This window comes from Thermobia domestica, chromosome 12, assembly GCF_964235325.1.
Source record: "Thermobia domestica chromosome 12, izTheDome1.hap1.1, whole genome shotgun sequence".
Taxonomy (NCBI): Eukaryota; Metazoa; Arthropoda; class Insecta; order Zygentoma; family Lepismatidae; genus Thermobia; species Thermobia domestica.
The window spans coordinates 76,895,697-76,918,462 of record NC_137465.1 but is presented as its reverse complement, the minus strand read 5'-3'; the positions used below and the strand labels follow the sequence as shown (position 1 = coordinate 76,918,462).

Below are 22,766 nucleotides of genomic sequence, written 5' to 3'. Positions count from 1 at the left end.
CTTCTATGACGACGCTCACTAACAAAATGTTAAATATTGCTTTGCGTTGACGCAATCCATATCGGAATAGTTCCCCAAATCTCTCGCATTACCCATCAGGTCACGAGACAAATTTCTTTGTGTGGTATACTTTGTACAGATGAACTCTCACTGAGGAACTTAAACTTTTAAAGTCATTGGCCCTAACCAAGGGCGCCGATCCTGGGGGACCAAGGGGGCCCGACCCCCCCCCCAAAGCTCATGTGGGCCCCCCTCATTGTATTTGTAAATTTACAGTATTTAGCATAATTTGAATGCAATTTGTCTTAAAATCCTCATATATGCTTTCTGCATCCGAATTCCCCCCTTCAAATTTACAGAGAAATCGGCGCCCTTGACTCTGACTGAGTATTTTTTATTTATTATTATTTTGCCACCAGATTATAAAACTCTGTAAAGGTTAGCTGTATGAGTTGTAGCCTATATGCGCCAATGAAATAGGCATTTTTCTGGAATTACATAATTATATGTACCATAAAATTCGTGTATTTTTTAAAATTTCTACTTTGCCGCCAACTTGTCAAACTGCACGTTATTTTCTGTATTTGTCAGCTGATTTATTGAATGTGTAGTTACAAATCATCGGATAAGTTTGAAACGCGCTACTGCCTTTCATGCGAAGCTCGATATAATGTTTTAAGCACATTTTTAGGAATATCTTTCGTGCAGCTTTACTTTTGCCGCACCACTCGAAATAATTGTTCAAAAATCACAATTCTTTCACTAATTTCTTCTTATTGTTTAGTAAATGATTAGCACTGGCCGACATGGAAACATGTCAAATGGCATAGTTAAATTTCAAGGGGACTATCATAATCAATTGTTGAAAAATTAATATTCTAGGATTTGCGTGTAAATACGACGTACGGATGTATGCATAAAAACTGCAATGCAAAAAACAAGAAACAACCTGTGCTAGTAGGCCACTAAAAAGCACGAATGCTATCTAACTGAGTCACGGCATGGCGAAGCTGAAGGGTGCGAGCTCTAGAGAAGGGGTGCGTCAGCGAAGGTTGTTAGGCCTGTATGCAAAAATGAGGATAGTAAAAACGAGTGGATTTTGCAAATGATATTAGTTTCAATAATACTTGTCACGGTTTCATACTTGTAACGTTCCACTTGTAAACATAAAATACAACTTCTGTACACTGTGCGCAAATACAGCACAGGTGGAAAATAGTTTCTAATACAACCATCATTTATATGCACCCAATTATTTTATCCGTAGTAAAGTACTATTAAGGATTTTACATTATACTCCGCGTCACCCGAATTGGCGTGTGGCATCAACCAATAAACTCTCAGTGCGCTGTTACTAAACATTCAGGGAGGAATCCAATCATTCATAATTAATTTTGTTTGTATTTGTGAACAGTTATGAATTATTAGGTTCCTCCCTCAAGATATACTAACAGCGCACTGCGAGCTTGTTGGCTGATGCCACACGCCAATTCAAGGGACGCGTACTATAGTAACCTACACTTGTAAACATAAAATATAGGTGTATTACTTTGTATTTAACTCTATCGCTTGCAGAAAATTATTCTTTGTCTGTTACCTGTAAATCTTTCAAAATTTGGTGCGCCAAAAGTAAACCAGCACTATATTTACTATAAATTCAAAGGTAAATAAATTGACCAAAATGCATGTAGTAAGACTGAGTAATGTACTATACACCGTACATAGGCTCACGCACAACAATGCGTGATATGTTTAACTTTTGTAATATAGTGCTGATTAGTGCTGGGGTTCACTAAAATTTTACTTAGGTGTTTCTTTCTTTCTTATTATCCTTGAACATAAAATATGAGTTAGGATACGTAGGTTGGCTTTGGGTAGCTTAGCTTAGTATACATTTGGTAAAACTCCTTCTATGATACTGCACAAACGTAATATTTTGTGAATTGTGCATTAATATAACAAAAATCATAGGTTCAAGTTTTCTCTTACATACATAACTGCTAGGTCGTAATTAATGAATGTCTTAAAACTTTTATACGGCTTCATTCTGCAGAGGATTGTGTTAACGAAATGCAAAATATGACTTTCTTTGCGATACTCGGTATACAATTATAATTATTTATTGCATTATTTGTGTTCGTTTGTGATCCGCAAATTTTGCGAACATTATTAGGAAATTAGACTCATATATATGTAATTTAGCGTGGCACATAAACTGTTATTTGTTATGGTACCAATAGTTTCTAATGTTTGCATTTAGTGTTTAGATGTACCGCTACGTACAATATTATGTCCTAGCAAGTGTTCGGAATATTTTTTGAAATATATTGTACGACAGTCATTTCAAAAGTTCTGCAGACTGAAAGATGTTATGCAAGCTATTTATTGTACAAAATACCTTTACATGCCTTCAATACAATCTCCATACTTGTTTATGACAGCTTCCCCATATTCTGGATAGGGTATCTTCATTGTTGAGGTGTCTGATCACTCAGGTCATCTCACTGAAAGCTTCGTCAATCGAATCTAAACTTTTTTTTCTTTTTTTTTTTTCACAGAGTGGTTCTTTTAGTGTTGGAAGCAAATCACCACTATATTGGGAAGGGAAGTATTTCCGATCCATACTTATTAAGTGTCACCCTTACTTGTAGAGCAGTATGCGGCCTTGCATTATCGTGCAGAATGAGGACACCAGCTGGAAGCATGTCAGGATTTCTTTCAATAATTTTCGGGCGCAAAACATTTTGCAGAAACAGCTTGTAGTATACGCCTGGTATAGATCCCTTGTGTAACTCTATTGTAGCCATCTCTCCATTCGTATCATACGCGAAGATCATTGTGAGATAAACGTTTGATAGTTGCTGTCGGAATTTCTTCCGGAGTGAAGAGTCTGATCTGTTTTATTGTGACCACTGAAACTTCAGTTCTGGTTCAAACACTCGTATCCAGGTTTCATCAATTGCAACAGTCGTCTGGAAAAACCGATCTCCTTCTGTTTGATAATGTTGAAGCAATTTTTCAGCGATTCTTTTCCAACATGTTTCCTGCTATTTACTCAAATCATGCGGAACCCATCTCATCTTCAGCTTCAGCTTCTCAGTAGTGATTCTGTAAAGTGAAGTGACAAATATTTTGGCCTTATATGCAATCTTCTTACATGTTTTCGTCGACCCTTTCTAAAATGTCATTCACAATAATCTCAGGAGTGTAGTCTGTTACAGTTGATGGTCTTTCCGCAGTGCTTACACGACCTTCACGGAAACGAGCTGAGCACCGAAATACAGGGCTATGATCCAGTACACTATTTCGACAAACCTCCCGCAAGAATTTCAGTTGGATTCTTTCCCCATAGAGTTTCGATGTTGATATAGGAACGCTTACCATTATGTGTAACCCAACCCCAGCCAATTCCACCACTGAATTTCTCACAACACACCTACGCAAACCAAAAAACACAAAAACAATCGTCAAGCCCAAACTCTGACCCACAACTAACCTAAAAGTGAACTTGATCAAACCATTCAGACGGTCGTGCATGGACAGTGTGGAAGACGTTTGAAATGACCCTCGTACTTATACCTGGACCGTCTCATTTCGTAACGGTTTGCGTCAACAGAAAGCAAAAATAAGCATTTCGGTTTTACTTTCACGTGGTGATGTGTTTGTTTTCTACGGACACAGTTCCACGTTTGCTTATTCGGAACTCCAAAATATGTTACATCATAATGACCACGTAGCACAGAATGGTGCTTGTTTCTCTCCCTTGTCTTCCTTTACGCGCATACACACTGTCGCTGACATGCCTCCTCCATACGGACAAAAGCCCGTGTGAGTTTCCAACTTCGTTCTGTTCCATAGATGAAATGATGTACGTATTTTACTGAGAATAATAGCTTTTCAGACATATCATTTTGCAGTGTATCATAAATCTGTAATCACTTATTGTGAAGCATTGTACAAAAAACAAAAGATATTGATTGAATTATAAGAGGAAAATTGTGTGGTTATGCCTTCTTAAAGTTAAGCTGTGAGTGCATGGTGTCTCAGTGGTTGAGCGCTTACCTCTGGCGCGTGGGGTCCGTGGTACGATTTCCCGTCCAGTAAGTTTATGATGGATAACATCGAGTCCATGGGGTTGTCGAGTACTCTCGCTTTCTCTCTCATTCTCATTCCACCAATTCTTCCATAATCAGTCACTTGCCTTAATCATTGTCCCCCTTAGCCTAAATGGCATAAACGTGGGACGTTATACAGAAAATTACGCTGCGCTAAGGAATACGATGTGACATATAATTTGCAGAAGAACTATGGAATATTCTTTACACAGTATGTTTACACTATTTTGTTCACAAGTATACCCACCTTTGCTAACGCACCTGGTCCCTATAGACACCCTAGTTTCCAGTACTTTCGCCCTGCCCTGACTTGGTTAAATACTTCCTTGCTTTTCGTGCCAACGCAGCACAGATTTGATCATTTCTTTTTAACACTGTAATCGTTTACTCGTCAGGTCACTACGGATCCAACCGTTCATGGACCCACCAGGTTCTCCGTTTTTTAACCCATCAGATACATTTCTTGTTTTTAATGGTCACCTAACAGGGGTTGTTTGGTGTTTGTTCCACTATAGCTTTTATGGCATATTTCTACGTGCTGTACTTTTATTCATAACGTTTGAGTCCTCATAAGGGAATCGGAACCTATGAATCCATAAATGCAACTCACTTCTTAAAAAACAATTTATACATTATTTGTAGTCAATTTCGTGGTGAATGAAATGCAAAATAAGTTTTGTATGTTCCCCTAAAATTGGACAGTACGTATAAATATTGGATGATCTGAAAAATTTTGCTACCATTTAACATAACTTAGCCTATCTATTTTCAATTAAAATTTTACAACTATAAATAACTACGTTTTATTGTCTTTTCTAACTTATATTGAGGAGAAAGAAATTAAATTAAAGAAATATATGTTTATGATGATCAAGAAACAGTTATTCGTAACATACATTACAAAATTCATGAAACAGAAAAAATATTCTGTTTCCTTATATTTAAATAGTTTGATTTCATTCGGCATGTCACAGATTACAACGTATGTCACAGATTAGTACTTTAATATTTCTTCAACGCAGAGGGAAAAAAGGGAATTTTGAAACAGCGTTACCATCTTCTACAGCACAAAATTCTCAGCTTTTACAGAGTATCGAATATCTAAGTAAGTACTTGACTTATCGATCTCAAATAAACGTGACAATGCTTCTTATGACATACTGATTTGCTCTATGAATTTTAAACCATACTGTACTGGGGACATTTTCCAAGTTATTGCAAGATTTCCAAACTCAATTTTTCTCTCTTCTGTTGTGGCAACACTGTTTAACTGATCCTTCTAAACTTGAAGTCATTTTAAAGAGTTCTTCCCAGTGTTTCATTTAATGTGCACAAATAATTACTACTTCATTCTTTGTGTGTGTTAAAGGCGTTTAAATTTGACACATGTTTAATAATATTTCTCAAAAAGTATGCAACCCTGATCTGCGAGTGTCATTTCTTTTCATCACTGATTCGAATTATGAAATTAAATTTAGGTCATTCCATTTAAAAAATCATAACTTTATATTGGGTTGGCAACACTGTTCACCTGGTGATGTTACGCAACATATGAGTAGATGTCCCCCTTCCTGTAGTTGCTTTGTGCAAAGTTTCGCTTCTCTCTCTTTCTTAATTCCTCTGTTATAAAGGTGGGACATTATAAATGGTGCACCCGGTATATACAGGGTGCGGCACGTAAAACCGGCCCGTAAAGTGAACACATAAAATGAAATGTAATGTATTGAATATGATTAACTACAACACATAAATGAAATGTAATGTATTGAATATGACTACTCACCTTCACAGCAGGTGCTGAAAGTGTCCTCCGTCCACTTCAACACACATGTGAGCACGATTGAGGAGATTCATATATACCCTTGTCAGTTCTTGTGTTGTAATGCTATTGGTGACATCGTGGATCCTGGTCTTGAGTTCTTCAATTGTGTGTGGATTTGTTTCGTATACTCTTCCCTTTAACAGTCCCCATAAGTAAAAGTCACACGTGGACAAGTCTGGTGACCGAGGAGGTCACAAGCCTTTGCTGATTGTCCTCTCTGGTGTAAACATCTCATGCACAAGGGACAATGATGCAGCTGATGTGTGGCATGTTGCACCGTCCTGCTGAAAGTAACATAGCTGACGCTCCTCTTCGGTCAAGTGTGTATAAAACTCCTCCAGGATTCCCATATACACGTCACTGTTCACTGTCGTCTCAAAGAATATGGGCCCAATAACGCGTGTGGCGGAAATGGCACACCAAACACCAATCTTCTCTCATGCAAGGGTACCTGGTGGATTGCGTGTGGATTTTCTGTCGACCAATACCGGTTGTTTTGGGAATTTACGTACCCAGACAGATGGAACCACGCCTCGTCACTCATGATGAGCATTAGTGGATCCAAGAAACAATTGGCAACATTGCTCAACAGCCATGAACAGAAATGCACCCTCTTCTGCAGGTCAGGCTCCTTCAGTTCTTGCACAACACTTATCCGGTACGGTTTTAACTTCAGTCCCCTTAAAACACGTCTGCAACTTCTCTCACTCGCATGAACCTGTTGACTCAATCTCCTGGTTGACTTTCGAGGACTTCTTGACATTATCTCCTCCACCTGCATCTTTAATTCAGGTGTGCAGACAGATGGTCGTCTGTTCCTGGGAGCATTTTGAACCGATCCTGTACGCCGCCATTTTTCAATCAATTCCTGAATGGTGCTTTTTGCTGGCACAGAACGTCCTGGAAATTTCTCCCGAAACAAATTCTTTGTTTTCACAAAAGATCCAGTGAGAATGAACCCTTCAACAATGGCAACACGCTCGGGTATCGAATACGGCATTATCACACACTGACACTCACCCGGCTTAACACAACGAGGCCTTTTCCTCAACTGGTTTCGACAAGTTTCACTGGCTGCGGCTGCACGTGACTGCTGCAGGTCACGTAAGTCGACCCGACCTCGACGCGCCATCTCTTGGTAGGATGGTAGATTATTTAAGTGTTGCCAAAAACACAATATACCAGAATATTACGACGGGCCGGTTTTACGTGCCGCAGATTGGAAAATGCTGCGGCACGTGTCACTTATTTGTATTGAAAAGTTTATACACAGTTCCATCTTCCCAATTTGACTGGCTCGTGAGATACTCCATTTTTCGTATACATTTTTAAATCTTCCATTAGAATACGCGTTTTAAGAAAAGTAAAATCAAATTCGAACGAGGCGGCTAGTATACATTTTCTTTCGTATATGCCTACATATACCTGGACCTTTTTTAATAACTGTGAGGTGGTTTCGTAACTTGCCTAACGTTTATTAGTTGTTATGTTTGAACGGAGGTTATCAATACTGGTTATTTTACTTTTTGGAAGTATATATGTAACTTCATGTGCTGCCTCCTCATTTCAGAATTGTTCGTAATTCTTTAAATATTCTAAAGAAAGAAAAAAGAAACTGCAATTTGCTCACTTTGTATTATCTTCTTTTTATCTCAGTGTAGAAGACAACTGTCTCACATGAGTTATGATAATCTGTTCCTCAGAATAAGATCGGTCAAAAGGAATGTTCTGTAGTTCTCGGGTAAAACGTTCTCGCTCCATGCAAGAACACAATTGTGTTTTAGTTTTCATTTCTTCTCCAATTTTCCTATCTCATTTGCAGTTCTGATTATCACTTCATATCAATTTGGAACTTTTGCTTGAATTATGTTCTTCATACCACTTTGGACTACAGAGGCTAATCCTTTTCCATCCGAACTACTTGCAAACACCCGTACCATACTTCTCCAACCGGATTTCACAGAACACTATCTCACACTGTCTAACTATCTCACACTGTTGTGTACCAATGTTGCAGCTGGTAAAAATTTTGCCGAAAAATAATCGCTTTTGGGAAGGGTACAGTATTAGGGTGCAGCGTTTTACCACTTTTTTCTCGGAATGAAATGTAATACCTGGCAAAAGTGGCCAATCCACATGGACATTTCAGGTATAGATTTTTTTTTTTCAAATCAAATAATATCTTCTGTGAGAACTATTGCCTCAAAGTTTCAAAATTTACCTGAAAATTACAAAAAATACCAAAGTTATTCATTAATTTTAGTTATGTTAAAGTAAACATATTTTTGGTTCAATACATGTCAGTTGCTATGAAAACTGACATTCAAGTATAAAAATGCCAGTTATATGTCCTTGCGGGGAATAGGGGTGCCTCCTCTGGGGCCAGAAAAGGGGGAAAATTCAGTACAGTTAAGCGGTTGTGCAGCTCCTCCCTCACCTGGCAATATAGCCTGGCCAAGTGACCCAGAGCCCACCATGTAGAGATGGCTGCACCTAGGGCTCCTCTGCTAGGCCTATGCAATCTACCAACCATATGTTGGGCCGGATGAACTGATCCGATTAGTCACTGTCAGGAAAAATTGTCACAAATTGGGACTTTGATTGAAATTTAGACTCAGTTTGCCTAGAAAGTAAGGTTGACCTGATTATTCCGCCTCTAGCATCACTGGCACATACTCGGGAGGCATCTTCAGTGACAAATTCACTATCCGTTCTACTGCCACCGTGTGGCACGGATGGACGGTGAAGGACCATTCTCGCACAGTGTTGTCAGGGAGTGAAAGTTGGACCATGAACTGTTCGTTTGGTACCGTCCATAGAACTTACTGGTAGTACAGTTATTGAAACATCAGTGCTTTCCCAAAAGATCATTGCAGTGTAATCGTTTGCCTCAAAATTCAGTCTGGGTATGATGTTATATCTAATGGAGTTATGGAGATTCCCTGCTTCGTATTCTCGAGCACTAAGAATCTTATGTAATGCATCTTGTCTGACAGCAAGTCGACCATCAGTCATCATGGCGAGAAGAAATTTTCTGGGAGTGCAAAGAATGCATTCGTCTGAATGAATGAACAGATTACAGCCTGGTATTCCCTTGGTAAGTATCTAGACCCTGAATGGCCTCAAAGACGTGAGAGGACCATCAGCAATGGAAGACTATGTTCTGATACGGCATTGCATAACCACACAGACTCTAAGTATGAATGTAGCAATTTCTATTAATTTCTTGGTAGGTTTTTTGTTGCAATATACAATGTTAAAATTCTTTTTGCACTAGTCAACCAGCTAGCTTTGTTTAGTTTGCCAGGGAACATAGAAACAAGCTCTTCCGGGCATGCTCTGGAGTCAATGGCTTGAGATATCTGGAACAAGCATCTCAGGTCCTTACTGAATTTTCTGTGCTCTTCCGGATTATGATGAGGTAAGTCACATTTTATTGGTTTGAATAGCAACACTGAAAGCTTTTTCACAGTTAGATAGTTTTGAAACTATGGGACGTGTGTAAGAATAGGGGCTTGAATAAACGCCGTGAATATGCGTGAAGAGAGCTCGGAACAGCAGTTCATTAAGATGCAAGAGACAAATAGCCCATTGCATTTGTTTTCCTGTTAGTTCCTCTAATTTTCGAAGAACAACTCCATTCCAAGCATGTTAGTGTATGTTCCATCACACCCAAGAACCTCAACTTTATCAAAGCCAACTCTGAGTTTGTTCATGATGTATTCGAAAATAGCTCTGGTCTCGTCATGTGCAGAGCCAGACGATGGTGTCACGTGACCAACGCATTGAGAGTTACGTTCAGCCACAAGTGATGAGTGCTCTTCTCTAACGATGCCTGTGTATGTTTTAGTGTCATTCCTTCTATCATCAAAGTATAGGATTTTAATGGGATCATTATTTCTAGAAGTTTCTTTTAAATTCCGAGCAAGTTTAAGTTTCGCACGCCTTATTTTGTTCCTGTCTACAGTTAAAGCAGATGTTATGTCGCTAGATTTTTGAGAAGTTATAATTCCAGCCTTTGAAGCTGCCTGAAGCACAGTTGTTATATGTGCCGCAGCTCTCTCGCTTACATTGTATCTCTGAGCAATCATAACAGTTTCAGTCAAATCTACGAAAGTCGTTCCCAAAGTAATGCATCCTCTTTTTATGGAAACTAATGGAAATACATAACTAACAACAGCACAGCTACACAGAGCAATATTTCAACTAGAGACTCATTTTTCCACATAGTTCTCACCATTTGTTATGCACTTTTGCCAACGATGAACCAGAGCCTGCATGTCGCGCTTGTAAAAATCGACATTCCATGGACTGTCTTCTGGATTCCGGCTCGTAGTGATAACACCACGTATCATCTCCAGTGACGATGCTATCCAAAAAATTGTCACGTTCATCTTCATATTGGTCCGGCAGGTCTCGAAGGAAAAGGCAAGGACGAAAAAAGTTGTAGAAACACTTAATTGTACTGAATTTACCCTCTTTTCCGGCCCCAGAGGAGGCACCCCTATACCCCCCAAGCGCATATAACTGGCATTTTGAGACTGGAATGTCAGTTTTCATAGCATCTGGCATGTATAAACCCAAAAACATGTTTACTTTAACATAACAAAAAAAATGAACAATTTTGGTTTTTTTTTTTTTTTTTTTTTTTTTTTTTTTTTTTTTTTTTTTTTGGCAATTTTCAGTGAAAGTTTGAAACTTTGATTCAATAGTTCTCACAGAAGATATTATCTGATTTGAAAAAAAATCTATACCTGAAACGTCCATGTGGATTGGCCACTTTTGCCAGGTATTACATTTCGTTCCGAAGAAAAAGTGGCAAAACGACCCACCCTAGTACAGTATGCCTCTTTTCCATGCAAACAGATTTTTTTTTTCGGCATAGTAGAACAGTGTCATGTAATGGTTTTGTTGTATGAGGGGCCACAGTTTAAACTTTATGCACATTACCTTCCTCTACAAAACATCATCAACGAAATCGCATCCAGAAACAGCATCAGCGAAACTCTCAAGACCTGATCTAGAGAAGGTCCGGGATATGGCGGCTTGCGAGAATTCATTACCACAGTGTTCACAGTGAAACGATCATATATGGTCCGATCAGCAGTGAATCGTCCAATATATCATAATATGGAGACTGCAAACTCTCCACAGCCAACGTGCATGGAATAACACAACTGCATATTGCGGAGTAAACAAACAAGGGCAGAAGCCTGTAAGAGTGCCACCTACTGCAAGCCTATAGAAATTTGTGACAATAGACGAAGGATGGAATTCTCTAAGACACTGTGGAAAGTTCTGATCATTATTTACGATATTCGTTTGCATTGACGTTCGCAGTTACAAGAAAGTTTCTCAGAAAGTTTGTTAACTAGATTTTACTAATGAAAGGAATTCACGACGTGCAAGCTCGAAGAACTTGTCCAAATCAATGCTCCTTACTACCAAGAACATGTCCTATCCCAGGTTTAACGAATGAAATATCAGCATTGTATGGTGAAGACATTCATGGTGGAACTGTGTCCAGGGCAAAGTTTCAATTCACAAGACCTAAACATTGTTGGTCTTACACAGATGCATTACAGAATGGATTGCTCTGCTTTTGGACTTCTCAAACGTCGTTCCTCATCAATCGGATCACCATGGTAAATGACCTCTGAAAAGTGTGCACGCAAGAGTGGGACAACATACTCCCATACCAGTAGTCATCCTACCAAGTTTGATCGATGGTGGCGGGGTAGAATATTTTAGGTAGGCAACAACTTCAATTTGTCTGGCTAGAAACGGATCAGCCTCTGTAAATTGCCATTACGAAGCGATCTAACGAACTTTTGACAAAGATGAAGCTTCATGAAGTACATAAATTAGTGAGCCCTTTTTTCAACCAGCTTTAAAATTTTCTCAACTTAGGATAATCTTTTACATACGAGGTTTATCCGGAAAATACGTATAAATGTTGAATAATAACTTTATTTTACAGGTTGCAGTCACCGCCAGGTGGCACTACTGCTGTAGCCAATCCCATCAACGCTCAGTTCGAGTCAGAGCGCTCTGCGTATCAGTAGAAGTGTGTGGCTGCTTGTTGAAAGTTAACCTGTTTCACCTGCCGTCGGCATGGAGCTCTCTCTGATTGAGGAACAGCGCATCAACATCAAGTTTCTTGCAAAGCTAGGTTAGAATGGCCGTGAGATTTTTGAGTGTTTGAAACAAGTGTACGGAGACAATTCTCTGAAGGAACCAACCGTGAACAAGTGGTTAAAAGGTTTCGGGAAGGCCAGGAAGACGTGAAAGGAGACCCTCACCCAGAACGCCCGTCGACATCGAGTTCTGATGAAAATGTTGAACGAATTCGGACTTGTGTTTTTAAAGACCGTAGATTGACAGTCAGAATGATTGCTGACGAGCTGTCAATTCCCAAAACAATCGTTCACGAAATTCTGACGCAAAAACTTGAAATGAAGAAATTGTGTGCGAAAATCGTACCGAAGCTCTTGACTCCAGAAGAGAAAGCAAAGAGGGTTGAGTGCTGTGAGGATTGGTTGGAAGCAGAGGAAAGAGGGGACTTTCTCAACCAAGTCATCACTGGAGACGAGTCCTGGATTTACGAATTCGACATGGAGCTCAAATCTCAAAGCAAGGAATGGAAGCTACCAGGAGAACCGAGAACAAAAAAGTCGCGAAAAGCAAGATCCAATGTGAAGAAATGTTGATTGTTTTCTTTGATTCTAGGGGCACTGTTCATAAGGAATTTGTCCCTCCCGGCCAGAGTGTGAACGGACAGTTTTACGTGGAAGTTTTGAGACGTCTGAGCTCGTGTGGCCCGAGTTCGACTGGATTTCGCACAAGGGGCAGGTGGATCCTTCATCACGACAATGCGCCCGCTCACACGTCGCTCGTTGTGCGTGAGTTTTTGCCCGAAGCTCAATCACCGTGACATATCACCCGCCTTATTCTCCCGATTTAGCCCCTTGTGACTTCTTCCTGTTCCTAAAATGCAAAATGGTGCTTCGGGGGCGACACTTGGGAAATGTGGAAGCCATCAAAGCAGAAACGACACGGCAACTTAACAGCATCCCAACTGAAGACTTTCAGCAATGTTATCAACAGTGGAAACGGCGTTGGCAGAAGTGTATCTTGTCTAAGGGAGAGTACCTTGAAGGAGACCATATTGTAATACCTGAATAATTGTAAAATAAAGTTCTTATTCTACTTTTATACATATTTTCCGGACAAACCTCGTACTGTAGTATTCACTTACACTGATCACTTTATCCTAACTTTGGTTTTGTTTGGTGAGTTCCGGTGTGATTTTTTTCTTCCCATTGCTGGCCACTGAGTTAGGGCCCTTTCAGCATCTGGGATCAAGGTCAACCACCGTGTAAATGCAGTGTAAACTTCTTGAAAATATTACTTGAATATATTTACTTCTGATTGAAAAATAGGATTTAGTTTTAGAAGTATCACCTTTCCTACCTTCCTACTTTTCACCAGGAAAAGTACGATAATTTGAATTTGCTTTTAAATACGTTTATGATACATTTCAAGTTATTAAAAAAAAAAAAACTGCGAATAAAAGATCTCGTAGTGAATACAAGGCACATTTTTATCTGTACAACCAACACTACCAAAAAAAGAGCCTCTAATAATACTTTTCAAACAGTATTCATGATTTAAGCTACGGAAAAAATACATATTCAAATAGTCAATAATTCTGATCATCATTACTGATATCTTGTAATTACCTGGTTTAACGCCTGACATCTTTTTGAACTGATCCAAGAAACTTCCATCATTCGCAAAAATATTCACAGCTACATTGATGTCTGATGGACTACTGTTCCCTGATGTACTTCCACAATCATCCTTCCGTTTATCAAATCCACTGTTGAGGAGGAGAAAGAGTTATCATTAGTAATATTTTTATTATTTGACTACATATAAGCGGCTCGGGCGAACATAATGATAAGCGCCACTTTCAGTGAAACTGAACTAGTAGGCGGAATGGTTGGCACCGAATCACAGAACAGTATGTAGGTAGTTTTGATTTCGGAAATGTATCTGCAGATAGAAGGCGAAGCTTCTTTGGTCTGTCATTGCATTGAATTGCATGAGAATGTAGAATCTTCTTTTCCAGTTTACTCGAAAGTTAGAAAATGTGACATACCATTATGTTTCTTCAAGCCACTCACTCAGTCTCTCAGTCTCTCTCTCTCTCTCTCTCTCTCACACACACACACACACATATATATATATATATTTGGTCTAGGAATTAATTCGTGCGGTTTTTAATAAAAATTGAAGCTTTATTTCAAAAACAAAGTAAATGAATACGTTAACAAAAATATTGTCCATCGCTAGCCACTACTTTCTCCCATCTTTCAGGCAATTTACGGATTCCGTATCGAAAGAATTCCTCATCTTTTGACGCAATCTAATCAAAGATCCATTTTTCGATATTTTCTGAAGAAGTGAACCGCTGTCCAATCAAATCGTTATTCATGCAATCGATGAAGTAGTAGTCAGACGGAGCAGTGTCTGCTGAATATGGCGGGTGGAGTAACACTTTCCATCCGACATTTTCCAAATAGGTTTTGACCGGTTTTGCGACATGTGGTCGAGCGTTATCATCTTGATAAATAAGTTTATTATGCCTGTTATTCCATTCTGGTCGTTTTCAGGCCAGAGCTTGCTTCAAACGCATTAATTGTTGTCGATAGCGGTGTCCATTAATAGTTTCACCAAGTTTCAATAGTTCATATTACACCACACGTTTCAAATCCCACCATATATACAGCATAACCTTTGCACAATGAATATCTCGTTTCGGTTGTGAAGGACCTGGTTCACCTTGCTTCACCCAGGCCTTTTTTCGTTTAGGATTCTCGTAATGAATCCACTTCTCATCACCAGTTACAATTCGATGCAAAAATCCCTTCCTTTTCTGCCTTTGAAGCAGCAATTCGCAAACGGTTTTTCTTCTTTCAACGTCTTTCTTTTCAATTCATGTGAAACCCAATAAGACATCTTTTGAATCATTCCTATGGCTTCGAGACGTTTGGAAACTGTTGTTTGCTCAACTCCAAATGCTTCTGCAGGTTCGTCCTGCGTTTGACACGAATCCTGAACAAGCAATGCTCTCAATTCTTCATCTTCAAATTCGTTTGGCTGTCCAAATTGCTTTTGGTCTTCCAAGCTGAAATCACCACCTTTAAACCGTGCAAACCACTTCTGACACGTTCGCTCAGCTAGAGTATGGTCACCAAACATTTCCACTAAAATATGATGACTTGCGGTAGCACTTTTCTTCATGTTAAAGCAATGAAGAATAACTCCCCGCAAAAACACTTTATCAGGCACAAAATGCGCCATTTTCAGTTGAAGAAAAAATGTTGTTGTTTCCGCTTCAAGCAACTGACATATACTAAACAAGATGCTCAATGACAGTAGTTTTGAACACAGGTTTGGATCAACGAAACTATGGGACAATAAGCTAGTTACGCCATCTTTTGTAAAACCGCACGAATTAATTCCTAGACCAAATATATATATATATATATATATATATTGTTTGTAAATATAAGCACGTAGTTCATTATAATATTTACAAAAATTATAATGGTACAAACAATTGCCAAAAATAGTTATTGATTAGATGAGTACTTATTTACATTTATCGAAACATAAATAATTAACTTCAATAATAATACAATAATACTCGTAAATGTTAGAATTTAAAATTAAGTGAATAAATAAAACGACTAGATGCCTAGAGCTACACTATCACCAACAAATTCTGCGGATTTCTCATGGGAAGCTTCGCTCTAAACTCTTCCTAATACATTAAGACTAATGTTTAAGGAAAGGTCAATGATTCCTCGTAGAGAGACGATAGATAATCCTTCAGTTTGTTCTAGCGTGTCATTCATATCTTTTGTTTTAATGTCTTACAGTAGAAATACTACTTCTAGTTCTTTGCCTTTGGGCATGGTACCCTGTATTGAGGCGACATTGCCTCTTAGAACTGCCATACTTATTCTTTGTATGAGGGAAGTGCTTGCCCTGTCATCGCCAGATAACTGCGTGATACGTCTGCCTATTTCCTTTATAAAGTTAATACCTTCTCTGCCCCATGAACCACTGGATTCAATAGCGATAGTTATAAAATGATATTTTTCCGCAAGATTACTGCATTTTCTCTTTTTTTCCGTTTCATTTCGGCTGGCTATATTTCCCGCTTGAATTGAAGAAAAGGGGAGATTGGAAGGAGCGAACGTATCTGAACATGTGAAGTCCCAAATTAGCGCTTTACCTCTCTTCCACGGTAACAGAGTCATCCCATCTGGTCTTTTTCCATCTGTTCTGCTACACCCAATCGGTTCTCTTATTGCAGGTATGCCGGCTGAGATTAGTGGTCTCATTATAATGTCATTAACATTTTAGTGGCGAGAGTGTCTTTTGCGCTTTTGGAACATGAAAGGCCATGTAAACCTTTTTTATTTACTTCGCTCTTACATGCTTGACATTTGTGGGCTTCACATATATCTGCCCCTAGACGTAATGCAATGGCTATTCGGAAACATTCATTACTTAGGTGAAGGCCGAGCGTGGGCGAAGGTAGCGCTTTGAGCCAAGCACCTAATTCTAAGGAGGAAGCAGAGATTAGTCTGGCTTTGTCTTCTAAGTTGTCTGCTGACTGGAGTAAAAGGGAGAGGTGTGATTTAATGATAGGCATATTCCATGTGATTTGTTTTGATCTGGTGTTGATTTCGGGTAATTCTAAGCCAACTAATATAGACCAAGTTGTAGAGCAATCCTCAATCTCAGAAGTTTCGTGAGAAATTATATCCTGTTGGAGAAGTGATTCGATTAGGCATTTGGAACCATAGAATGATGCCAAGAAGGCGGGAATAGCCATATCTAAGGCTCGTCGGATGCCTAATCCTCCAAAATTGATCGGAAGAGAAGCCTGAAGCCATGCATTATGAGGAAGAAAACAATTAAGGATGGATTCTAATCTACATTTGATGGAATCATCGTAACGTTCAAGTAGATCTTCTCTCCAAGAAGGTGAACATCGTAGAAAATATAGTAACCTTGGCATGGTAAAAGAAGTTCTTAATAAATAAAAAGCTGAGTGTGCCGACATTAATGACAATCGTTAGAAATAATTCTCCAGCTTGGCAGTCTTCTCAATTAATAAAGATCTCCTTGCTTCAGAAGAAAGGGCAGAACCCAAGAAAAAAGCGTTTGAAGGCGACATTAATTGAATGTCTGAGGCCGCCTCATTAAACATGGTGAAGAATATATTTGTCTGTTCTGGAGGTGTTTCCAGGAAGCTAATCTGACATTTGGAGTAGTTTAGTTGGAGGCCTATTAAAGATGCCTTTGTGTCGATATCATTTAATGTACAGTATTTAGTATGGTATCCGGGTCTCCAGCATGTCTACTCCTACTTGGTGTGGTGAAAGGCGTTGAAGTAACTGACTTTTAACTCTCCCACATATTATTTTAGAAGGAAGTCTTCTCCATGTGTTTCCTATGGCAATTGGTCTAATCCCTCCACATTTCTTTTTCAATGCAATAAGAGAATCTCCAAAGAAAATTGGCCTTATTTCTATGGGCACATCTCCTGACAAAATCATAGAGAGAAACTCGCAAGTGATCTTGGTAAGGCGACCTTTAGAGTCATGAACGTTGTAAACAATTAAGTCCTTGAGAATTGAAGGGCGCATGCTGTCTATTCCTCCAGCTGAACCAGAAGGGAAGGATTTGAGCGCTTTTAATAAGTCGTTGGATAAAACTTTATTACCTTTATTATAATATTTATTATATATATACACACCTAAGTAGTTATTAAACTAATCAGAGCACATTAACACAGTGCAACTCACATAACTAATACACCACTGGACCACCTTTGATGTGTATTATAACTTGAATTAAGTGATGTAACTCATGAATCTTTCAGACAATAGCATATCATTATTCATGTAATGCAGAGCTAAGTTCAGTCAGCTATGGTGAAAAACTAAGTCTGTATCGGACTCGCAATTAAAAAGCTGGTTATGAATGTTTAATAACGTTCAAGGCGGAAGATTAAGCGTGATATACGAGGTTAAGTTCATACTGATGTTCTTCAAAAAAAGCATAGCTGAACAGCTCTGGCATTGACTCATTTTCAGTTTCGAAGACTGTCAGGCAATCACATCTGATCTAATGCATATGCCACCTAAAATGTCTACATAACCACTGGCGATTGGAAATTGGAAATTCGTCTTTGGGAAGTAGTAACAGGATCAAAATACTATGAATTTGCGAATCATACCACTACAGAGCACCCGTAACATTTAATGGTAACAAGTAGGCAGTCTGGAGCAGACGCCTCTTTTATCCATAATACCGACTTGTTGCTGAAAAGGAGAAAAAGAACTCATCCGATCAAGTTAGTCTCTTATAAATTATCGACGGTCCATGATTTATATTCTCGGAACAATCGATTTCGTGCTACAATGTTTTTGAGGTAATTAGACGTTTTTAACTGGTAATGTGAGCGTGGATGCTGAGGTTATGTATATAGTTCCTGTTGAGTTCTAATTGAAGAAACAAGTCATTGGTGATACTGATTGTGCCGTGCTATCAGTTTTGCCATATTATCTCTACGGTTTTGCGACAAATCTCTTCAATGTCTAGCTTGGTTTCTGTTCACTATTATTCTTCTTTGATGACGTCTTGAAACGAGTTATGTGCACTTTGGACACTGTTGTTCTCATTACACCTATTACACTAACACTCTTGAGTACAGTTGCTCCACCTAACCTCAAACACAAAATTTGCCATATTGGAAAACTAAAGAGGTTTCCCATTTCGTTTCAATATCTAGTCTATTGTACCCAACAATCTGTAATATTCAGTTACACTCAACACAGAACCAACACAAGGAAACCAAATTGCAACTGTTACTACCTAACAAAGATTACATGTTGTAATATACACGGTGTTAATGAACTATACCGACAAACTTCAAAAGCTGATTCCTCATCAAAATAAGAGAAAAAGTTCATATGGACCTATGGCGAAAAGTGCATAGTTTCAGAGCTAGGGCTGTCCAAAATCGCGAAAAAGCCAAATTTCATGAGACCCTATTTCGAATTCGAGAGACTGTGGATGGTGGTCCTTAACAGCGTAAAGGAAGTCACGCATACGCATTTTGCAAATGCATATTTTATTAATGTCCAATGGGTGTACAGATTATTCCCTGCAGGATGAAATTCCCAGACATGCCATCAACCGAATTTTGAGATATGCTCTGACTTTATGATTGGTCCAAAGTAGGCAAACGATAAGCCTTGATAGCAGAGAACATGCAACCTTTGGGCGCGATGTCGGAAGTGTTGAGAATCGTCAGCAGCACGATCTCTCGTACCCGAAAAAACGCATGGTGCGTTTTTTTTTTTTTTTTTTTTTTTTTTTTTTTTTAGTTTAAAAGTGAAGAAAACGTGAAATATGCCGTGACGAAATACATATCATGACAGGTTATTCCGAATACAAAGAAACCTGGAGCTATCGGTTCCTAACACTTCTGCCTCGCTGCCGAAGCATTGGATGTCCATTTTTGTAAAGGTTTACCTCCTCCCTACTTTGGACTCTTCTTGAGATCAGGATATATCTGAAAACTCTATTGAAAAATATATGAGAATGACACCCTATAGGGAATACCCTCAACACCTATTGACTACTGATGAAATATGCACATTTGGATTGTGTAGACGTGGCTTTCTTTACGCTGATAAGAACTACTATCCACAGTTTCTAAAATTCGAAATAGGGCCCATTGAAATTTAGCTTTTTCGCGAATTTGGACAGTACTAGCTCTGAAACTATGCACTTTTCGCCATAAGTCCACATGAAGTTTTTCTCTTATTTTGATGTGAGGAATTACCTCTTACAGTTTGTCGGTATAGTTCATTAACACCCTGTATAAGTGACCCATTATTTTGACGTCTCACTCTGTATGTCTGTCTCTCTCTCTCTCTCCCTCATATATATATATATATATATATATATATATATATATATATATATATATATATATATATATATATATATATATATATATGTAGTGTTTCAAAACAACACCGACAACGTTTGGGAGGTGATTCCTGATACCAATATAAGACAAAAAGTATAGACCAACCTGGGTGCACAAATGCCTCCTTTCGGTGTTATAAACTGCCGAAAACATGAAAAAATGAACTTTAAAGGTCTATAGCTCCAAAACTATGGAAACTACCGTAATCGGATCAAGACTTCAGTTAGGAACTAATATGTGCGCTATCCAAAAATACATGTTTCAGAATCCTGCGGTAGTTCTGTAACAATTTTTACAGATGCAGTTTGGCTACGGGCATATAATACGAAGTACTCACCAACTACCCCTATAAAAATTGTTGTAGAAGTACCACAGGATTCTGAAACTTGGATATTTGGTTAGGGCACATATCAATTCCTAAGCGGTCTATTCCTACTCTCATATAAGTCTTCAACGTATTCCTTCCATCTTCCTATGACCTCATTTCTCTCGCTGACTACCTTCCCATTCTTATTTTCTACTGCCATCGTAATACCTCCTTGTTTCCTCCGAAATTCCATAGATTTCATCTCCTTATACATTTCCTCATATTTCCCAACTCTTTCAAATTCTTATATGTCCTCGCATTTTCTTTTGTAAAATTCTTCCCTCGCTCTGTCTATTTCTCTCCGTAACTAATTATTTAACTTTCTGTACATCTTTCTGCCCTCTTCTGTATCAACCTGTTTCCACGTCTTCCTTTCCCTCATTTTCTGTAACATCTGCTCTGTAACCCATGATTTCAATAAAGATACGGAAATATATGCTGAAACACGTAGTTCATTATGTTTAATCAAGAGCTATACACACATCTTCAACTTATCTGACTCCCCACATTCAGTAAAAGGGAAATTTCATCATTGTAGAAACTGCTCCACTGAAACTACTAGAAGCGGGATTTTCGATAACGCTGTAGCACGTATTCTCTTATTTTAAATTAAGAGCTTACCTACTTTCACATCGTCAACTTAAGGTTATCCTTTGATAAGACATTTTCTCAATAAAGGAAGGGAAATTTGGATATTATAGAAAAAATTCCCATTTAAGAGGGGAATTTTCGGAAACGCTAAAAACAAGTATTACACTATTTCAGAATTCACATTTCCAACAGTGTCGTAACAATGGGCGGTGAAAGCGGTAAAATTTATGTGAAATTTTAGGTTACTATTTCAGCTTTGATGTAACATTTTTCTTTCTGTTTGGTTGTTTGGTGATAGAAGTGAAAATCATTTTAAGACAGAATGGATTGGCGGTATTGATGATTGGGGTAATCTTTCTCAGAAAATAACTGTTCATGAGGGAAGTGTGATTCACATGGATGCTACGAAGGTCAGAGCATCGTCAACAGTTCCTACCTCTAACAAACACCAAGGAAACAATTCAATAGCCCGGCAGAATCACCCCAGGGGGCTTTCTACCAAAGAAGTTGTGACCTACTTTTGAGGGGCTGGTTTGTAATAGTGGAGGGGAGGAAATCGAAAGAAACATCCAAGGAATCGTGATCCGAGGGGAAAAGATTTCTGCATGGGACAACACAACGAGGTTCTAAGTTAGAGAGAATATAATCAAGATTGCTAATTTTGCGGGTATTATGCATATTATTTTGACATAGACAAAGTCCATTAATAGAATTGTCCATGAAATAACTGTCATTTCCATCTTTAGCGATGCCATGCTTGCTGTTCTGTCACGTGATGGAAAGGTTGAAATCAATCAATAGGACGACGTCACCGTGTGACAACGCATGTAACATTGAGCCATGGCAAGCTTTTAAGATGTGCATGGGGCTGTTCTTGTGCGGTCTATAGAAGCACCCAATAAACACAGAGCGACGCTTTGGAATAAAAACTTTCACCCAAATGAGTTCACAATTCCGTTCGAGATCCAGTCTTCTCTTGCTCTTCCACTTATTATTTACACAAATCATCACTCCACCTCCACGAGTTATGCGGTCTTTACGATAAATGTAGAAATTATTAGAAAGGTTAATTTCACTGTCGTTCACTGATTCATTCAGCCACGATTCGGTCACTGCGAAACACTGTGGACTACTTATCCACTGTGGACTATTTCCAACACTGATCAATCAACTAATTTTACTGGTCTTGTTTCTGATATAAGAGTTTTCAAGTTTATAATCTTGCAACACTTGCAAGACACTCTCATCTTAGATGCCGGCGTTGTACTCTTTCTTATTCTCTTTCCGATTCTGAATCGTGACGTCATTTTCATAACCCGTTACTAATAAATCCAGTACCTTTTATTTTAAATATTGTTCCTGTTTTAACATTTTTATACACTTACACTCAATTAGCTCTTTTGAATTGATTTCCTAAGTAATGTTTTTCGTCTGTAATGTGAAGAACTATGCAACGTACGCGGAGTGTCCTGAATTGAAGCTGCGTATCTCGCCTGTCAGGATAAGATCACAATGAGTATAGTGTTGTCTGTTTACAGTGCAAGTTTAAAATGTCTAAGACAATTGACGATCTCGCCGACTGTGAAATTCGTTCGGTAATTCGATTTTCAAACGCAAAGAATGTGAAACCGGCTGAAATTCATCGTCAAATTAAAATTGTTTATGGTGAAAACGCAATGACTGATGGAATGATGAGAAAGTGGGTAAGGATGTTTAAAGAGGGTCGAACTAATGTCCATGATGAGCCCCGGAGTGGTTGGTCTTCTGCTGTCAACGATGACT

General features: G+C 38.7%; 1 protein-coding gene across 3 annotated transcripts in view; it reads right to left on the bottom strand.

Annotated features, from left to right (window-relative positions):
- Positions 1–22,766, bottom strand: part of LOC145666520 (uncharacterized) — a 466,510-nt gene that overhangs the window by 416,598 nt on the left and 27,146 nt on the right. For all 3 annotated transcript variants that reach the window (XM_081733813.1, XM_081733810.1, XM_081733811.1), the window contains exon 2: positions 13,680–13,819. In XM_081733813.1, the coding sequence (XP_081589939.1) occupies positions 13,680–13,698 (19 nt within the window). In that variant the 5' untranslated portion in view covers positions 13,699–13,819. The remainder of the gene's footprint in view (positions 1–13,679; positions 13,820–22,766) is intronic.